General features: G+C 44.3%; 1 protein-coding gene across 1 annotated transcript in view; it reads right to left on the bottom strand.

Moving 5' to 3' along the window:
- Positions 1-13,740, bottom strand: part of LOC119178547 (sorting nexin-13) — a 61,812-nt gene that overhangs the window by 12,107 nt on the left and 35,965 nt on the right. Inside the window, exons 16-19 of the mRNA XM_075888389.1 lie at positions 10,607-10,727; positions 6,152-6,186; positions 5,033-5,177; positions 745-887 (exon numbers count right to left, since the gene is read on the bottom strand). Of these exons, the coding sequence (XP_075744504.1) occupies positions 745-887; positions 5,033-5,177; positions 6,152-6,186; positions 10,607-10,727 (444 nt within the window). The remainder of the gene's footprint in view (positions 1-744; positions 888-5,032; positions 5,178-6,151; positions 6,187-10,606; positions 10,728-13,740) is intronic.

Genomic DNA, 13,740 nt, shown 5'->3' with positions numbered 1-13,740 from the left:
TGAACCTGAAATTGATTTTAGATAATTCATCACACGTTGGTCAGCATGCCTAACTGAAATGGTTAAGCCTTGGGTAGCCCAGCAGAACTTTTGCACGAAATTATCAAATGATCTAACTCTCATGAATTAATTGTCAGAAAGCTTTTTCAAATCTGTGAAGCATGAGTGACTAGAAAGGATTTGTCGCACGATTCAAGTGCCTTGTTTATTCCTTTGCCCCAACACGCTCCAAGCTGCGCATGTGTGGATGACGAAGGGGCAAGAAGCTACATCAGCACCTATCGTAACCTTGAGCAAATATTTTGGCAATGGTAGCACACTGTGGTCGCTGTGGTAACTATGCAGCACGAGAATTTTGAAATCAGCCAATGGCCTTCCTCCCATCCTTTGACACAGTTGGCCCCTGCAACTATGCAATTTGTTGAGAGAAGAGTGAGCGATTTCCAAATGTACTTGAAATGTAATTTTGGTGCCCTGTTGCATGCAGTGCAACTAAATTCGGCTCGCATGTTCACTGCAGCTTTGACAACCGGTTGGCAGCATTTTCTGACAATGTTAAATAAAGTTCTGCGGAGACCCTTTAAAGTGTGATGTGTGTACTAGCAGTACTAGGAGCATTAAAGATGCACAATTTACTTTTAAATACACTGCTTTCAAACATTTCCTTTACAGGGCTTCTAGTGAAACATGCTATACTATAAAAAAGTCTGACAATGAAGCAGATAAAAGTGCATAAAGTCTCACCTTTTCTAAGACAAGAATATGGAAGTCGTCAAAGTCGCTGTACCTCCTGAAGACGCACCAACGTTCTTCCGTGCTCTGCGGCTCACGGCGTGTCACGGATATTGCATAGAGAGCATAAGCCGTGCTGGACTCCCGCACTATTCCTGCAAATGGGTGAGAGCTTGCAATTACAGCTTACAGTACGTTTGCGTGAAATAACTTTCTTCTTACCTGCACAGTTCAATACATAAAGTGGTTTTGATGGCAAAAATATATTGCTGGCTTCAGCATGTAGGTGTCGATGTTTTGCAAACACATAAAAATAGTTTAACTGCCTTTGCACAGTTTTAAAAAAATATTTTAGAGTAATGTGAACCTGAGCACAGACAGAAAAATGTGCAGCAGTTACATGCCACAAGGCTGACACTAGCTGCCAGCTTTAATAAATGTCTAGCTCAACCATATGCAGCCATGCATCGAGCCTGTCTCCAAAAAGCTAAAATATTGTTGAATCTCTATAGAATGAAGTTTTATCTTAAACAAATTCTATTTTTTATTCAATACTCATTACGAAGACATAATTCATTATGAGTTCATAACGGCAACAAATATTTAGTATCTGTTGGGTAACATCCAAAGGTTACAGGATACCTTACGCAATTGCATAAGACGGCTTGAAAGCGAAAGCCATGGACAGGGGATCCTTGTTATCTTCACTGCCTAAGTTCTCAGTTTAACAAACTTTAAAAAATTTTGCACTGACTGCTAATATTTTCAATCTAAAATTATTTCACAACTATGTATTTCGGAATACCAAACTTTTCAGAATAACGCGCACTAATTTAGTTTCGCGTTATATTAACAACACCTCAGTACTACGAACTCATGTTCTGAAATCCGTCGCTACCACCACAGTGGTACCCAAGCAGAACCCACAGCGAACGAAGGTCTTGCTTCTCAAAAAATGTGCGACGATGTGGAGGCAAAAAACAAACAAACAAAAGGACGACTTTCTTTTTTCTTTTTATCGAAATGCCGATGCTGCAGGTTTACAAGCGCAAAGGTGAAAGCAACACGGGAGGGTAAAGTTAGCGAGGCAGAGGGCAGAGTGGAAGTAGCTAAAACCCCTAAAACTTCGTAAAGTAGCGACGTACGTGGTTATTCACGTGCCTTCTCATTTTCCCCCCTTCTCCAACTTCTCCGAGGCCGGCACTGTGTCGGTATTGGCCAGATACCGTCACGTGGGACCGCTTGCAGTGTTCGTTTGTTTACAATCGCTCGCGACTGCTATTTTTTCTCTGGAGGTGCGGACCTCTTGGGGCGCAGCGTATTTGTTTTGACGGATAAAAACTTGTCCTTCCGTGCGCGCTGTGCTGTGAAATACTTTTCATCCAAGAATGATGTCGCTGTTCATTGCCGTGGGTGGTTGTTGCGCTTTCTGGTGCCAGAACAAGACTAGTGATGGCCGAAAGCTCTTTATAATACCACCCGTTAAGCGCAACAAGTTGTGACGAAAGACATGGTTACATAGAATTAGAAATGAGAACTTCAGGCTGACATTTTCTAATGCACTTTGCGAAGTAAGTTGCGTGTCTCTCATTATGAGTATGCTTGAATGTTTGCTGAATTCAATACCTGCTCTAATGCCGTAGACAAGTCGCAGTTAATTGTGCAGGACGTCGCGATCTCTCCCTGAGGTTTCATTCAGGCTTCTGTGGGGGCTGTTTTTTTTTTTTGTCAACAATACATGCTTACGTATTCTGCTTGTCGTCGTGCGCTGACTGGTTTGAGTTCGCAGTATTGGTTCGTGCAGTTAGAATGTATGCAGAAAAACGCTCGAAATTGTGATTGCGGAACTTCAGAGATTTAGCGTTGCTGTTTGGAATAAACAAAACTGTAGTGCAGCAACTCGCATTAGGATTGGTACTCTCCATTGAATTTTGTTTCGCGCTCGTATGTTTTAGATCCAATTACTCTCTGTGGCTCTTTTACATTGACCGATCAGCCGAGGGACTCGCGATACAAGGGCATACAGCTATGCAAAGCGTGCATGCCTTTAGTCATTGGGTGCATTGTTTAGGAACCTCACACATTTGTGTCACTTCACGTGATAATTCATTTGCTATTTCGTGTGAAGGTTTATATCCGCGAGTGGAGCTCTTGCGAAGTAATAGCATAGATGGCACGCCAGTTTTTCTTGCGATAGCAATTATAGGAACACTCTTGGCTGAATTTCGCCGTTGGCGCAGGCTTCGGCATCGATGTCATGCACCATATAATTTACGTGTATATATATATATATATATATATATATATATATATATATATATATATTTCGGCCATATATATTTATATATGAAAACGCAAGAAGAAAAAAATCTCAGAAAAGAAGACTTCAGCGCCCGAAATCGAACGTGGGACCTCCGCGTTGTGAATGCGAGGAGTTAACCACTGAGCCACCGAGAGGTACCTCCATCACCATTCAAACGGCAAGCTACTCATATCTACCACATACTGCTGTTGGCGGGCATCTCGGGGGGGGGGGGGGAACTATCGTGTTTCCAGCATTATCAGCAAGATGGCGCAGTGAGCGTGCCGCAGCTCTCATCTCTCACGCATACTTTGGCCCGCGTAGAGAATAAGGGGGTTACACTTGATCGCGAGCCATTATTTAACGATCACAACTTTACATTTAAGAACATACATACTACGGGGTGATGTGCACAAAGTTAGCATCTGGTTAAGGCGATGCCGAGTGACTCGATCAAGAAGTGATCCCACATACGCGTAGCTCGTGTGATCACTGCTTGATCACACGTGCTACGTTTAGCGCGTGGCACTGAACATAGCTGTCGTGGGCCAATGTTACACTCATTAAGATAGCTTTAGGGTGAGTTAGACAGCTGGTGCGAACGCCCTCAGTGCGCTGCCTGCCGAGCAAGCGCTCTCGTCACAAAAGGGCATCTGCTACGCAGAAGCAATGTAGATAGCGCCACATTCGAAACAAGAGTGCGAAGGAGAGGAGACCGAGGAGAAACGAGAGTGAAGGAGGAGAATGTCGCTACTTTACGAAGTTTTAAGGGCTTTAGGAGTAGCGGAGCAGGAAGCATGGGCACGGAAAACCTGAGACAGCGAGGGAGCAGAAAACGAAACGCGAGGAATTTTTTTTTAGCTCTTTCTTTTCTTCGGCAGAGGCGATGACAGGTGCGATGCTTCGGGTTTTTCTTATCTTTGTTACTTCTACATGTGATCTAGAAGGCCAAAGGGGTATAGGTGTTCTCTGAGGAAGCCTTGTCAGTTGTGTTCATCTTTTTGGAGATAACTTATTGCATCCGCAAAGCAAGTCGGCATTCGTGCTCCGGTGCTACTAGAATGAGTTCATCTCTGCTTGAGATGAAGGAGCGGAAGCAGTTTTCACTAAGGAGAAAGCGGAGAATGTGGATGAGCTGGAGGTGGATGAGCTTCAAAATTTGTGCTGCACACGTAAAAACAAAACAAAAAAAAAAAACAAAAAAAAAAACAGACTTGTAAGGGAGTTGTGACCGTGTTACAACTCCTAATGAGTGCAAGCACCCATTTTGTGTTCTAATTTTTATGCACTGTCAATATTTAAAAGTACTGATCATTGCACTGCTTAGTATTAGCCATACAAGGACAACACATTTCAGCAGCCTACGTGAAAAAATTTAGTAAGCATTTTTAGGACGCAGAGCGCTTGGAAAGTGATATTTTTTCTGACTGTGCATTTTACTGAAAGGGTTTCAGCGTATTTACTCTCTAGGAATTTCAAGATTGTGCGTTCGCTGAAAGGAGAACACACACACATACACAACTAATGATTGGACTGACGGTGAACGAAGATAACACAGCTGTTATAACAGCAGCCGGTGAACACTGACATTAGCCAATACTGGCTAAAAGTTAACAAGTGCTAGACGACATTAGCCTTTGTTGGTAGCATCTGAGTTAACAAGGCATTGGAATTCAGTAAGAAATTCTTCTTGACAAAAACATCATACCCCTTTACAGAAACCGGAGAAGAAGCTTCAAAAGGCATTTGCCTTTAAAAAAATGGTTGCTGTGGTGACTAATCACAGTGTGGTGATAACTGGAGAATGTAAAGGAGTCGGGTATACAGAAAGCTTTCCGAAGATAATCAACCCAAATATTCGCATGCTCCCACAGGTGTTTTTTTTAAAAAATGCACATCGCAAATGTGCGACTTCACCAGAATGACAGCAGAATTGGCCATTGTTAAAGGCTACAACATGTTTGGAATGTTTAGCCAATCTTGACTAAGTGTCCTGACCTGTGTTGTATATGCTGGCAATCAGCAGGAACTCTGCTGTCTTGTTGTTGACGGCAGGGTCAGGTGGTGCCGAGGGCATCTCCTTGTTGAGAAACTCAATAGGCTCTTCCTCCGGTTCCAGGGAGTTGAGACTGCCACAGTCATCCTGGTAATGACAAGAACGAGAAATTGTTCTCATAGAAGAAAACTCCCTCAAAGGTTGCTAGCCATCTGCAAGCACGAAGTGTCGCTTTTACTCGTAGCGCTAATTCACTTGGCCTGCAGCATTGTCGACATTCATACCCACACTGTCCAGTGTCTTGGAAAACATGCAGGTCAATCTACTGCTCTTAAAACAAACAGCGATAATATGTGAAAAAGACATGTTTTGTGCGTAACATGAGACTGAGGCTGCAATTCGTGAAAAGGCAGACTTCCAAGCTTTCGAGTATATGGACAACTTGCCACTCGTTGCCTTGGCTAGTGGCGCTGACTAACGCTCCCATAGATAACATGCACAGAATGTCCAAACAATATAGATGTGCGGGAGCACCAACTTTCGTAGTTTAATTGGTCAAGCATTGGACGTGTAATTCAAAGTTTGAGTGTGTGGGCTCCACTCACAGAAAGAGTGTTTTTTTGTCCCCTTTATTTGATTTTCAACTATTTCATGATTACTACACTACAGCTAAAAACAACAAATAATGTACCATATACTGTCCTTGGCTTAATTGTCTGCTGCACACACTATAGTAGCATAATTACTGTGACCTCCTAATTGGCTTGACTAGAAACTGGGCTCGGCTAGACTGCCAAAGTTTCTACCTGTGAGACTTGCCATGGCTCAATAGAGTAGCAGAGTATTCTGCCACTACGCATCAGAAAGAAAAAAGTATGTTTCCTATGCCCAATTAGAAAAATAATTGCCACTAGTCTTGTTTGTTTTGTCCGCTGCTGTTGCAGTCTGAGATCGCGAGTTTGGCTGTGTTGCTAAATAGTTCCCCCTTCCTACCCAACACACTAACCATTAACTAATCGTGGGCTACAGCACTTAATTGATACAGTCACTATGTGGTACGAAATAAACTTATATTTATGCACTTCACTCCTAGCATATCAATGCAATGAAAGTAAACTTACCCCACTCCCTGCGGACTTGGCTCCACTGAAGGAATCTGCACGGGCAAATAACACCACAGAGGTCAATGCCACAGGATATGAAATGCAGACGCGTCTGCATGAGATTTTTGTGAGGCTGACTTACGAATGACTTGCATGAAGTACCATCTCTCTTACACACACACAAATACACACACACGAAAGAAGAATGGATGATTTGTAAGGTGTGCGTCAATGTACCTACCCTATATCCATTACACCTAATTTACTCTTTTTCAAGGGTGCTAAGCCACATACTTTGGCCCATTGTAGTAATGCACAATGCCCCTGGCATCCTCTGAAGTTATAAATCCCTGTCAGATTTCGAGAAGCGCATGCTCGCTGGCAAGTTCCAATTTTTTTTTTTGTGAATGTTGCTGTAGTAGTTACGATAGCTTTTCTTTTAGAGGGTTTCTGAAATAGTTCTCAGAAATTGTGTAAGTGGTCAGGCCACAACCGAATAAAAATGATTTGCCCCGCAGTTTAGGTGAAGCCCCAAGTACCAAGGAATAAACAGGGAATGAAAGGCCACTCTTCCCTCAGCTCGTGCTTTTTCTTCTCAACTTCTCCAAGCAGTCCAGGCTAGCTTCTGTCTTATGCGATCCTCTGCCAGTGCGCCGCAGATTGCACAGGGCACGCATTGTGTTTGTCTCCCAGGTCTTTGCATCACAACGTGTTGCCAAAAACCTGGCCACTTGCATTTTTATTGCCAGTACAAGCTAATAAGATTGGTCACATGAGTGACATAACAAAACAATGCCTCATCCCAAAATAAGGGCAGCTAGAAACAGTGTGGCCGAATTCTGCGATCCATAGCAGTATACGTTTCAAACCTTAAAATGCATTTTACTATTTAGAAACAGCACTTAAATCTCTTTTTGTAATCTGGAGAATTAATGCTGTTGGTTCAATGGGCTAGTAAAAAATTGTCAAAACTGTCTGTAGGCCTGTTTAACAATTAACAAGTGCAAATGTTTTTGATTGCAAGCATTTGTAGTCGTGCAAAGTGCCATGACAACAGCAACATTTTCTCTATGTATACATCCCAGAGAAAAAATATGCAAGTTCAAAAGAAACTATAAAAATTTAGCTATGAAAAACAACAACACCAAAGATCCTTGGTGTTTGTTTTAGTGTGAAGGCACCAGCAATCAGGTGCAGCTTAATGCAATCAGAGTACTAGTTTTCTAGCACACTGCATCTATTTCATAACACAGCCAAAATATAAATCGTGCAGTGGTGGCATTCACAGGGTGCGGTTTTCCGGTATACTGCCTCGAGTGCGAACTGTGTTGCCGTGAAGCCAAGTGATGCCTCAAAATAAAATTAGCATATAACACATGTTTAGAAATTCACTGTTTATTTCTAAAGCTTAAGGCTAGGGTTATACCGTATTTACTCACGTTTGAACGCACTCGCATAATAAGCGCACGCCCAAATTCAGTCATCAAAATTTTGATTTATTTTTTCCTCCCGCCTAATAAGCCCACTTCTTACAATCATCCGCTGCAGTCCTGCAAACCAACACCTCGAGCCTCCTTGCCCACCGGATCTTTTCCGTTTTTTTATTATGCCAACCCCCCTTGACTCACTCGCAAGCTGCTTCACGCCGTTTTGTGTTTCTTTCTATCTATACACTCACGTCCACAGGCGTCGGCAGGGGTGTGCAAAAGGGGCACTTGCCCACAATCATACTACACCAATGCTCTCCCTCTCACCCACTCATGATGCAACACTTGTTGGCACTCCCCCCCCCCCCCCCCCCCCAAGAGAAAATCTTGCCTAGGACCATGGGCACATCCCCTGTCTTAACGTATATTGCCGATTACAAGTCTTATAAGTCAATGTTTTTTTTTTTTGCATCTTTTTCACAAAACGACCTCTCAAGTTTCAGTCAAAAAGTCGACCTATACGCGAAATCGTAAGGTCGACTTTTTTTAGAAGTCCGACGAATGGACGTCTACCTCGGATTCACTGCTATTCGACGCATCGATAACATCAGCTGTATAGACAACGGAGTCGCGGGAACTGCTCAACGCGTGTGCGTCCCTTTTGGAGCCGGACTTTTTTACGATCTGCCTCGACGATCACGAAACTATGGTATAGCTATGGTGGCTAGAGGATGAGGTGTCAGCAACGTCGCGTCGGAGATGAAGCCCTTTTTCATGGCGCGTCGCTGAGTGTATCACGATTACAATGGTAGCGCCACCGCATCAGTGCGCCTGTCGGGCTAGATCGGCAGCATTTCTGGCACTAGCCGCATATGGGTATGACAATGCATTTCGCTTGCGAAGAAACGTGACATGCGTTTATCGCTCATTAACAATGCCACGTACGCTTATCTGTCGAGAAAAACTCGACAAGTATCTCTCGATCAGAAAAAAACGTGACGTTTATCGTTCACCAAAGACATGACATGTGTTTCTCGCTTTAGTGGACAACGTGCCCTAGCAGCACTTGCTGAATAGACAATTCAAAAATTCAGATTTCTCACGAAGCACCACAGGTGTTCCATGAAAAAGATGGCAGCGTCGTGTAGGCTGGCAACACTCGCGGGGAACTAAACCACATGACCAGTCACGTGTGCCACATGCAGGCGTTCAAAAGTGTATTTATGTCTGTTCGCGCTCATGCATGCTGGTATAAATGTTCTGTGGCTCACCCCTGCTCACCATTTCTACATTTTGCCTCGCTTGCGAAAGTGGTGTGCATGATTTTCAAAGCTGCTCAATGGACGCCAAGATGCCACTGCCCCACCGGCAACAGTACAGTGCTGCTTCCAAGCTCCAAGCGATCCTCTATGCAGGGTTGGAAAGCAACGTTAAAGCAGGGCGAAAGTTCGATGTGTCGGAAAAGTGCGTGAGGGAATGGAGAAACAAAGGACCAATATCTTTGCGTGCGTTGCAACACGCTATTTCTTTCGCAAACCGAAGTCTAGATGATACCTTTGCAATTGAGGAGGTGGTTCGAGATTGGGTTCACGACCAGAGAAGCAAAAGCCTGGGTGTTTGCTGCGATGACATGGAAGCAAAAGCCTGTGCTGTCGTGAAAAATATGTGCATCCCGCTAACCGAGTTCAAACTGAGCATTTTGAGTGAAGTGGCGCAATGGGTTAATGGCACCTGGTATGGACTGCCAATCGACAAGGTCCGCGCGGCTTTTTTTACGTGCACCATCTTAGCATCCCTTTCGATGGCGAGCAGCAGAATGGCTCACATGATGGCAATGACTGTGACTGCTGTATCCTTCTCTCAAGTGAATGAGTCATAAGCGATGTTTCACTGTCAAATAAATCTTTCTTTGCATCACTCCCTCTTCTGAAAGACATATCGGTGTGCTATGGCCACAGCATGAGGCTGTGTTCGGAGTAAACTTTTTTTTTCACAGAAATTGCAAGTTGGGGGTCGTCTTATAATCAGCAATATATGGTAATTAATTATCTGTGCACCCCAGTGGGGTTCACTAATGGTGCAAGTGTAGAGACACGGCTGTTTGATAGAGGCATCGCAGCTGACAAGTACACAGTGAGTGAAGGCGATGAAACCAATGATTGCTTCTAGCAAATACGAAACATTAGGGCCCAGCCACATGCACGTGATTTTCTAGTGATGACAACAGGCTTTACTGTTGCCATGACCGTCACGAAAGGCCATTCATTTTTATCGCGCCACAAGCATATCACAGGTTTTTGGAAAACCATGAAAAATTGCTTGTCAACCAGAAAAAAGCGTGACGATTTTTACAACACGGTGGCACCCCTGATTTATGCTTTGATTGCAATTTGCTCTGCATGCTTGTTATCCGCGTGTACTTCAAGGAATGCAAGGTATAAGCTACTCATTCTACAGTCACTTCTAATGTAGACAGCGAGGCAGCAGCCCTATTTTGTCGTTAATCTTGTTATCAACGGTTTGTTTTGATACTTCAGTGGTAGGTCGCAGCAGTGTTGGTCATTTGGTGCAATGTCAACGTCGTCGGCGCGGTTGTTCTGTGAGGTTGTCGCAGAGCTGGCAAAGTGCGTCGTAGCGCACGTTTCTGGGTGCCCTTCGAGATCACGGCAGACACCAGTAATGCGGTCAAAATATTGCAAGAACACCACGAAATACTTTTATGTAGTGCGCAGACGGTACGGGGAAAGCTTGCAAAAGATAATCTAAAGCATGTGAAGTGCAACAAAGAAGCTGTTTTCAAACAGTGTACACGTATGCCAATTGCAAAAATTTAATTATCTAGCTTTTCCTTTACTGCACTTTTTGCTAATCCTGAAAAAGTGTTAAAAAAGTTTGCTCTGCATAATAAATGCAACCCCAACTTTGCTTTTATTGTTCGCGAGATAAGTGCATTCGTCACACAAGTATGTGATATACGAAAAAAGATACTGCAGGCAGTCTGCAGCTGCACTTCTGCAGCAAGAATAATTTTGGAAGCAGACTTCACCTTCTTCATCCGACTTGGACCCGAAATCCTTTAGGAGGTCAAGCTCAGCTAGCAACTTGATGTAGCCCTCGGACTTCATGAAACTAGGAAAATGTTGCTCCTCCTGCATGATCTGGGCCACCTGTAATAATCGATAATGGTCTTTTAAAAAAATTAAACAAATAACAAGTTCACTGAAAAACAGCTTAATTCATCACAGAATACATCTGTGGTGCTCCTAGAGAGGAACACTAGAGAGCAAAACAATGCTTCGTGTATTAATTCACAATCCTGAAAACACCACTATTACCACGACATGACGCTTGGTAAGCGAGAAAACTAGGCTTGTGCAATTATTAGAATGCTTCAAATACTCGAATAAATATTACTGTATTCTAATTCGCTTTAATTAGAATTTCAATTGTTGAAAATTTCGAAGTACTTGAAATGAAGAAACAAATGTAAATTAATCCGCATGTAACCTCTGTAAAAGTGGTTTCACTGCAGTAGAGCGGGGCAAAGACATAAAAGAATGTATTTAAATGTATATTAGTTTGCATGTAACCCAATGTGAAGGTGGTTTTGCAGTACCAAAGAATAAGGCGTGAAAACAACCATCCAAAGAGAATATCCACTGCCATAAAGCCGCACCTTTAGGTTAAATGAACATACGTATAACCGTCACATCAATTCATCGTTTTTGACGTTTAAAAGTGTATTAAACAGGTTTATATTGTCACGAGCAAAACAAGACCTGCAGCAAGGAGTTCACTTGAACCAGAGCAACGAAGATGTTCTCTTCTTCTTCGCAGCCCAAAAACGCGTATGAGCCACAGTGGCTCGTTCATCAATGGTGGCATTATCCCCTCTCCCAAGAAGCATTGTCGCGATGCTATACATGAAGGCAAAAAAGAGAAGAAAATTAGATGAAAATTAGCATCCAAGCAAAATGAATGGCGTAAGGTGGAATAGCGTAGTTGGTTGTGGGGACAAAAGTTAAATGAGAAATAAGAAAAATAGAAAAAATGTAGAAAAGACGAAATAAAAAGTAAGACGCAAAGTTACCAATAAAGTCAGTCACTCACTGGCGATTCACAGCGCGAAAAGTATGGTTTGAGACGTGAAACGTGAATGACTTCAGTTCGCGGGTTGAAACGGGTACGTCTCCAATTGCCTTGTGGGAGAACCTCGTAAGTGATGTCGCTGAGACGTCGTACAACCTTGTAAGGGCCGAAGCAGCGGCGAAGAAGCTTTTCTGAACGTCCACGCTGTCGGATAGGGGTCCACACCCAGACTTCATCACCTGGCTTAAAAATAACTTCACGGTGGCGAAGATTGTAGCAGCGCGCGACTGCGGTTTGGTGACGTTGAATACGGTGACGAGCAAGTTGACGGGCCTCTTCTGCGCACTGCGCGAATTTGGCAGCATCCGTGTGGTATATTCCTAAGTTATCGGCAAGGAGCATGGCGTCGAGCATCGTCGTGACGTCGCGACCGTGGACTAAGCGAAAAGGTCTGAAACCGGTACTTTCTTGAACAGCAGTGTTAAACGCAAAAGTTACGTAGGGAAGTATGGCGTCCCAGTTCTTGTGATCGATGTCTACATACATTGACAGCATGTCTGCAATTGTCTTATTGAGTCGTTCAGTCAGCCCATTTGCTTGCGGGTGGTAAGCCGTTAATTTACGATGTTCCGTGCCACTTAATCGCAAGGCTTCCTGCAGCATCTCTGCGGTGAAAGCTGTCCCACAATCAGTTATGACGACAGCTGAAGCACCGTGACGTAAGACGATGCTGTTAACGAAAAATTGGGCGACATCTGCTGCGGTGGCTTTTGGAAGTGCCTTGGTTTCACAGTAGCATGTTAAGTAGTCTGTAGCGACCACAATCCACCAGTTTCCAGACGAAGACGTGGGGAATGACCCCAGCAAGTCCATGCCAATCTGATGAAAGGGCACCTTTGGTGGGCCAATTGGGTGCAGTAGTCCCACTGGTCATAAAGGTGGAATCTTACGTTACTGACAGTCGCGACATGTGCGAACGTAGTGCTTCACAGTCTTTGCGAGACGTGGCCAGTAGTAGGAGCGTTGAATCCGTCGCAGCGTGCGCGTATAGCCGAGGTGTCCGGATGATGGCTAATCATGACACGGACGTAAAATGTCACCACGAAGCGTAGTTGGCACAACAAGCAGATACATAGCTTGTGTAGGATGAAAGTTCTTTTTATAAAGCACTCTATCACGGAAACAAAAGAAGGATAGTGAGCGTGCAAAGCTACGAGGAAGGTGGGAATTGCGTCCTTCCAGGTAGTCAATGAGCGGGATGAGCTTCGAGTCGTGACGCTGTTGCTCAGCTAAGCGGGTTGCTGATACGGCAGAAAGAAAAGTGTCGTCGTCTTCAAGGTCAGTGTTGGCATTTTCGACCGGTGCACGTGAGAGACAGTCGGCGTCGGTGTGTTTCCGCCCAGATTTGTGGACGATGGTGACATCGAAATCTTGTAGCCGAAGGCTCCATCGTGCTAGACGACCTGAGGGATCTTTGAGATTCGCGAGTCAACAAAGGGAATGGTGGTCGCTAACTACCCTGAATGGGCGGCCATACAAGTATGGGCGGAACTTTGTTATGGCCCAGACAACAGCGAGGCATTCCTTTTCGGTTGCAGAGTAGTTTTTCTCCACTGGGGATAACATTCAGCTCGCATAAGCGATCACGTGCTCTACACCATTATGCCACTGAACTAATACCGCTCCTAGTCCAGCGTTGCTGGCGTCAGTGTAATTCCGTGTCAGCGCTTTCGTCAAAATGACCTAGTACAGGCGGAGCCTGGAGGAGGTTTCGGAGGGTGTCGAACGCATGGCACTGATCGGGACCCCAAACAAACGAGACACTGTCTTTTGTAAGCTTGTTGAGGGGTTCAGCAATCTTCGAGAAGTTTTTGACAAAGCGCCTGTAATACGCACAGAGCCCCAGAAATCGGCGTAGGTCGCTCTTATTTGTGGGCATGGGAAAGGCGGCAACGGCGCGGGTTTTCTCAGGATCTGGGCGGATGCCGGCATGGCTCACAACGTGACCAAGGAACTTCAGTTCTTCATATCCAAAATAACATTTGTCGGTTTTGAGAGACAACCCCGCTGTTCTGATTGCCTGGAGAACTG

This window comes from Rhipicephalus microplus, chromosome 1, assembly GCF_043290135.1.
Source record: "Rhipicephalus microplus isolate Deutch F79 chromosome 1, USDA_Rmic, whole genome shotgun sequence".
Lineage (NCBI taxonomy): Eukaryota > Metazoa > Arthropoda > Arachnida > Ixodida > Ixodidae > Rhipicephalus > Rhipicephalus microplus.
Note: the sequence above shows the minus strand (reverse complement) of the source record. Positions and strands in the feature narration are given on the sequence as shown.